The sequence below is a fragment of the Lipotes vexillifer genome, unplaced genomic scaffold (genome assembly GCF_000442215.2).
Source record: "Lipotes vexillifer unplaced genomic scaffold, Lipotes_vexillifer_v1.1 scaffold71, whole genome shotgun sequence".
In the NCBI taxonomy this organism is placed as follows: domain Eukaryota; kingdom Metazoa; phylum Chordata; class Mammalia; order Artiodactyla; family Lipotidae; genus Lipotes; species Lipotes vexillifer.
The window spans coordinates 5,757,844-5,765,030 of NW_006793703.1; the positions used below are offsets into that span (position 1 = coordinate 5,757,844).

A 7,187-nucleotide genomic window follows, 5' to 3' on the forward strand; every position below is an offset into this window, starting at 1 on the left:
CCCGAGGGGTCTTTCTTTAAGGACTGTTTGTCACAGCAGAAATCTATGGTTGCAACCATTTTCTTTCCCAGCAAACAGGGAGCCAGTTCTGCTTCTGCTTCCCGGGGAAGTTAGTGTAAATGTTTATTGACTGTACAGTCGTCAAGAAAATAAAGTTGCTGATTCATTGCCTTACACTGAAACCCTTTGTTTTTCCCTCCTCTTCCTTCCTCTTTATAAGAAGACACTTCTGAGAAAGAGCACATTTCAGGGACCCACTTGATGTGATGTTTTCTTGGTTGCCTAAGTCTTTCATCTGCAGATCGTGATTCCTGTAACTGCAGGGGGACCAGCCGCACCCTTTCCTCTGGAGGACCACCCCTCTAGGGTCTCTGAGGAACAATGGAAGTCTTGGGGTTCCTCAGACTGGAAGCCAGTGGCCCCATGGTGATGGTGGCCCTGTCAGTGGTCCTCTTGGTTCTCCTGAAGTGGTAAGTGCGGCCAGCATGTTCCAATGACTGTGACATTGTCAGGAATAGCAGCCGTGGAGCCGTGCTGGAGCCGGGGTGGGGTATGTGGGAGTGTGTTTTTCTTCCCCTCTAATCTAGAGGGAGTTGAGTATTAACACAGCTTCAGAATTGAAAGCAAACAGCCAGGTTAATCTTTTGCTCAAATGCACGAGATGGAGGTGTCAGGAAAGACTGGTGATTCAGTGGCTGAGAACGTTACGCATAATTAAGTTTGAAAGAGATGAAAAAGCAACAGATGGGAAAGGTTTGGGGAGAAGTATTTCCTTGCACCCCCATCCTATCTTCTCACCTCGTTTTTCTAAGATCCTCTCCCCAGGTTGGATTTACAGCAGATTCAGCCTCTTGGGTCTGATGACATTAAAAACAAAAAAAGATATAGGAGCTGTCTGGCAACATGGGCCACTTCGTAAAATGTCATTGACAGGGATTTCTGTAGGTTTAAGGGCAAAGTGGTGGAACTAATTTCCTCATTTTCTAATATTTGATGGAAGGGAATGGATTCCAACGAACGCAGTGTGTGCAGTGCCACAAAGTCTGAGACCCTGGGGGAATCTCAAATTTAAACTGGGAGTAGCCTCCCGTGATTTAGTTAATTCAACAGGAGGTTTTCTGAAGTCTGGCTTGATCGAAGGCTGGATGGAAGGCCCCACAATACGTTCCATTTGTGCACATTCACCCTGTCGGCAAAACTTATTAAAGTTACCCACTCCATCAAAAGCACCTGGATTTAGGCGGCTCTGGTTTTTGAGGGGAAAGTGGAAAAAATAATGGAGAACTTCAGTTCAGAGCAGAATTTCAAATTATGTTTCCGGTAGTAATAAAGCCTCCTCTAGATTAATAACTGGGAAAGCACTCTGAAAAGCATCAAGCATTATGCAAATGTGAGGTATTATTCTTTTGGAATTTGCATAGCTGAAAATGGAATTCACGTCTGATGTTCGAGGATGATGAAATTACCTCTTGGAAATTGGCTCTGAAACCCAGCTTCAGTCCCAGTGCTGTTTTGCTTTCTAACTGGTTTAATTATCTTTTGAACTTTTCTCAGTGTGGCTTATCTTGCCTTGAAACCAGCCACATGCCAACCCAGGAGCAAGTGGTACCCCCTCTCCCCGCCCAACTCCATTCATCCACCTCAGCTTCTGCTCAGAGATGAGATGCACTTAGCGCAGTGCCTGACACGTAGCGGGTGCTCAGTAGATGTCAGCCACTATCGTTAACTATCATTTATATAACCTAAACGCAGAGGAAAATAAGTCTTCAGTGCTTCAGGTATATTTAAAATTTCTCATTAATATGCTTATTAATATTAATTTCTCATCGACAGTTGTGCTCTGATTGTGATTCTCAAAGTGTGTCCAACCTGAGGCCTCCAAGTGGTCTCGCAGCATCATTGTTTCTATTGCACACTTCACTGCGCTTCTGTTTCTGTCTTTATTGGGTCTTTTTAATTTCCGTAGTCTTGATTTCCAGCTCAGTGCCTGATATGCAGTACAACCTCGATAAACGTCTGATGAATGGATGAGTGAGTTGCATACATTAATGTTGCTCTGGTCACGGAAAGAGGCATGTGTCCTGACTGATAAGTTGGCTGTAACTGGGTGTTTCTAATCAGCGTAGATCAGAGTCACGGCCAATAACACCATACCATTCAGCAAGGCAGTTGTGCATTTGTAATCTGTTCTGGGGCCATGCTAATAACCTGGGTCAAAGACACAGAGGTAAGAGAGATGCATGAAGCAGAGACGGTGAATAGGAAGTGAGGACCGACTTCTATTTGTTCTTGCAAAAGTATTTATTGATTTGTTCATGTGTGCCAGGCATGGAGTGAGGCCCTGGTACAAGGTCGGAAAACAGGAGGTCTGGATCAGATGCCCAAGGCTGGGGAGACATGGAGGTTCTGGGTGTGCTCGGTGTCTGTTGAGGATAACGCCGAAGAGAAGGAGGCAGCAGGAGGGAGTAGCCATGGCCGTGGCCGTGGCTCTGGTGCTCCTGGGTCTATCCCTTGATCAGCTCAAGGTCACCATCCTTGGGCTCTCAACCCTCCTCTTCCAGGCAAGACTCCAGGTAGCCTCTGAGCAACAGACATCAGCTTGAATGCGGCAGGGCCTCCCTCCAGCTTCTCAACAGGGTGCATGTGGGAGACAGAGGGGCACTCTGGGAGAGCTGGGGGTGGAGAGGCCCTCACAGCCATGTGGCCCCCGAGGAGATCTTGTGGAGGGTGCTGTCCTGAACGTTTAAACTCCTTAGTCTTTCCTTTAAGACTTCCCCCTGCCATTGGACCAGGCAAGCGTGCAATGAGAGCCTTGACTCTGGGAAGGTAACAAGAGGAGGACCACTTCTTGTCTGCTCAACGAGCCTAGGAGTTCTTTCAAGGCAGGACAGAGGTCCTGTATCTCATTGCAGTTCTGGAAACTTCTGTCCATGACTCAGATGTTCTTCTAGCATCTGGTTGAATGCGAGTAAAGTTAAGAGGTACACATTCATCAGCCCAGCAGCCGGGATGTAGGGTTTGGTCCCTGACTCAGCGGCTTCATCCACCAGGCTCACCCCAACCTGTGGGCCTGGCAGTTCTGTGAACAGTCACGTTGCTGCAGGCGTCCGTGCCTCTGCCCTTGCTGGTCTCCGTGCTTGGAATCCCCTTCCTCCTCTCTTTCCTTCAAGGAGCTCAGGGGCACCTCCTCAGGGAAGTTTCTCCTGTTTGCCCAAGACACTGAGAAGTCCCACTCACTGTTGTTTTCCTCATCACTCTCATCTCCACCACCACCCCTTGCATTCAGTTGGTGCCTAATAAATGTTGGCTCGACTCTCCCTGGCATTTTTCTTTCTTTCTTTCTTTCTTTCTTTCTTTCTTTTTGTCGCCACACCATGCAGCTTGCGGGATCTTAGTTCCCCGACCAGGGATTGAACCCGGGCCAATCCTGGACAGTGAACCACTGCACTGCCAGGGAATTCCCATCCACTGATATTTTCTTGCTGGTTCTTCTCTTAGGCGTCACAGCTCAATACAAATCTAATTCTTCTGCCCACGTGCATCACTCTTTTCCTGAAAGCCTATTGTGTTTTCAGTTTGGACCAACTTGGTGCCCACGTTTCTCATAGTTACAAGGGCACTGTTTTTGAATCGCCACTCACCTTGTACAGCAAGACCATGGTATGTACTTAATAAACACTTCTTAATTATTAAGTGTTGTGTGAATTTAGAAAGAAGACAAAAGAGTCAATTTCATCTAAAAAGAGACCAATATAACATAGGCATAGTATATTTTGATAGTTTTCCCCAAACTGAATTTGACACAATTTTTTGATGACAGTCACTTAAAGTGACAGTTATGAGGCTGAGCTGTGTGCACCGGGGTCTGAGGAGATCAGGGCTGTTCCACTGGAGATAAGCTGTTATGTAGAATACATTAGCTAGAAGCACATGAAACACACGCGAAGGTGATCTAAACTCGTGATAAAACATTTTTAAAACTCATTTTTTTCTGTATAAAATTGTTGGAAATGCTGACTTCCGGAAGAGATTTGATGTACAAGAAATAAGTTGTGTGAGTTGAATAGTGGTAGAGGCAATCTTTATGTATAGTGTATTTAAACTTTCAAGCGTACCTACGAACTGGCAGCTTTTGGTAAGATGAGGGTTTCTTTATTAAGAAAGAGGGTAAGGACTCCCTATATAATTATGTACAAATTCATCTGCCCCATCCATACGGACAGAAAGTAGGTTAGTGGTTGCCAGGGGCTGGAAGAGGGTAGAAGGGAGTGACTGCTGATAGGTATGGAGTTTCTTTTGGGGCTGATGAAAATGTTCTGAAATTAGACGATGGCGATGGTTGCACAACTCTGTGAATGTACTAAAACCACTGAATCACATACTTTAATAAAAGGATGAATTTTATGACATGTGAATTATATTGCAATAAAAAAATTCATGTACCCAGAAAAAAAAAAAAAAGGAAGAGAGAAAGAATATAAAGAAATAGCCACGGTATTAGTAGTGGTTTTCTTCCAATGGTGGGATTATGGGTGATTTTTTTTCTTCTTTTCTTTTCTTTCTGTATTTTCCGTATTCTTTTTTTAAATGAATATCAATTATTGAGCCAAAAAAGAGAAATTTTACTAAAAAGAACAGGGAATTGCTCCTCTCTAGTGCTGAAGAGGAAAGCAGTTTTATGCTTTGGGCATATGGAGGTCTTGAGACTGTAAGCTAACTATTTCTACAGCAAAGTGGAATGTACAGGGGAGTTTGGAGTAATCAGGGAGCTTCCTGGCTGATGAAGCAGTGAGAAAAGTAAACCGTGGTCGTTGCATTAAGTAACTAAACAGTCAAAGCAGTTAAATATATAAATATGGTGGAAACTGAGAAGAGTTGTCTTGGGAAGGTGGAAGGGCTTTCAACGCCAAGCTGCATTTAAATCTCAGGAGCCTGAGACCCAGAGGTATAAATCAAATGGACATTAAAATAGGAATCAGGGTAAGTTAGTGTTCTGATCTAGTCTCATTCTAAGACCAGGTTAAATTAAATTGTGAATGGTGATTATTAAGAGACTACAATGAAAAAGTCCATCCCTGTACTTGGAAGTTTCTTTCTCAGAGAGCTTCCTTTACGTGTGGAAAAACTGGATTCTAATTCTAGACCTACATCTAATCACAGGCCATATTTAAAAGAAACCACTGCTGTCTGGGATGCAAGATGGTTCAACATATACAAATCAGTAAACATGATACACCACATTAACAGAATGAAGAATAAAAAATCCTATAATTCTCTCAATACATGCAGAAAAAGCATTTGACAAAATTCAACTTCCTTTCATGATAAACACTCTCAACAAACCAGGTATAGAAGGAATGTACCTCAACATGATAAAGGCCACAGTATATGACAAACTCACAGCTAACACCATAATCAACAGTGAGAAGCTGAAAGTTTTCTCTCTAAGATCAGTAACAAGACAAGAATGCTCACTCTTGTCGCTTTTATTCAGCATAATGCCAGAAGTCCTAGCCAGAGCAATTAGACCAGAAAAGGAAATAATGGGCATCCAAATGGGAAAGGAAGAAGTAAAAATACCTCTGTTTGCAGAGCATATGATCTTATATATGCAAAATCCTAAAGACACAAAAAAAACTGTTAGAACTAATTAATGAATTCATTAAAGTTGCAGGATAGAAAATCAACATAAAAAATCAGTTGTATTCCTACGTACTAACAACAAACTATCTGAAAAAGAAATCAATCCCATTTACAATAGCATCACAGAGAATAAACTACTTCAGGATAAATTTAACTAAGGAGGTAAAAGATCTACGCACTGAAAATTATACGACACTGATGAAAAAAATGGAAAAGGTTGCAAAGTACATGGAAAGATATCCTGTGTTTATGCATGGGAAGAATTAATATTGTTAAAATGTTCATACTACCCAAAGTGATCTACAGAGTCAATGCAACCCCTATCAAAATTCCAATAGCATTTTCCACAGAAATAGAAAAAAATCCTAAAATTTGTATGGATCCACAAAAGACTCTGAATAGTCAAAGCAATCTTGAGAAAGAAGAACAAATTTGGAGGCAGTGCAATTCCTTTTTTGTTTTTTGGGCTGCGCAGCTTGTGGGATATTAGTTCCTGACCAGGGATCAAACCTGTGCCCCCCTGCAGTGGAAGCACAGAGTCCTAACCACTGGACAGCCAGGAAATTCCCCATCACAATTCCTGATTTCTAACTAGATTACAAAGCTATAGTAGTCAAAACAGTATGGTTCTGGGCTTCCCTGGTGGCGCAGTGGTTGAGAGTCCGCCTGCCAATGCAGGGGACACGGGTTCGTGCTCCAGTCCAGGAAGATCCCACATGCTGTGGAGTGTCCGGGCCCGTGAGCCATGGCCGCTGAGCCTGCGCATCCGGAGCCTGTGCTCCACAACGGAAGAGGCCACAGCAGTGAGAGGCCTGTGTACCGCAAAACAAAACAAAACAAAAAAACAGTATGGTTCTGAAATAAAAACAGACACATAGATCAATGGAACGGAATAAAACATCCAGAAACAAACAATTAATTTTTGACAAAGGATTCAAAAATACACAATGGGGAAAGGATAGTCTCTTCAATAAATGATGCTGGGAAAACTAGATAATCATGTGCAAAGTAATGAAATTGGACCCTTATCTTATACCATAAACAAACAAAAAACTCAAATTGGATTAACAACTTAAATGTAAGACCTGAAACTGTAAAAATCCTAGAAGAAAACATAGAGCAAAAGCCCCATGACATTGGTCTCGGCAATGATGTTTTTTGGTGTTTTCGACACTAAAAGCACAGGCAACAAAAGCAGAAATAAGTCAGCAGGACTGCATCAAACTAAAATTTTCTGCACAGCAAAGGAAACACTGAACAAAATGAAAGGCCACCCAGTACCTTCTAGATTTACTCCATGACTGCTTCATCTGTTGATGGTCTTGCTTGGGCTGGTCTGTGCTGAATGCAGCTGCAGCTGCTGGTGGTGAAAAAGAAGTCAGATAAGACCCAATGGGTCCACTAGTGACTGCTCGCTCTCCTGCCTGGGCCCCCTACTCTTCCTCAGTGGCAGTTCCTATGGTGCTGATTGTCCCAGGAGCCGGGAAATACTCTCCGGAAGTGGCTTTTGGGGGCCTTTGAGCTTCGTGCATGATTTTTTTTTT

At 43.1% G+C, this 7,187-nt stretch overlaps 1 protein-coding gene across 1 annotated transcript in view; it reads left to right on the plus strand.

The window, feature by feature from the left end:
* The first annotated feature begins 379 nt into the window (after positions 1–379).
* TBXAS1 (thromboxane A synthase 1) overlaps positions 380–7,187 on the plus strand; it is a 152,736-nt gene continuing 145,928 nt past the window's right edge. Inside the window, exon 1 of the mRNA XM_007466614.1 lies at positions 380–470. Within this exon, the coding sequence (XP_007466676.1) occupies positions 382–470 (89 nt within the window). The 5' untranslated portion in view covers positions 380–381. The remainder of the gene's footprint in view (positions 471–7,187) is intronic.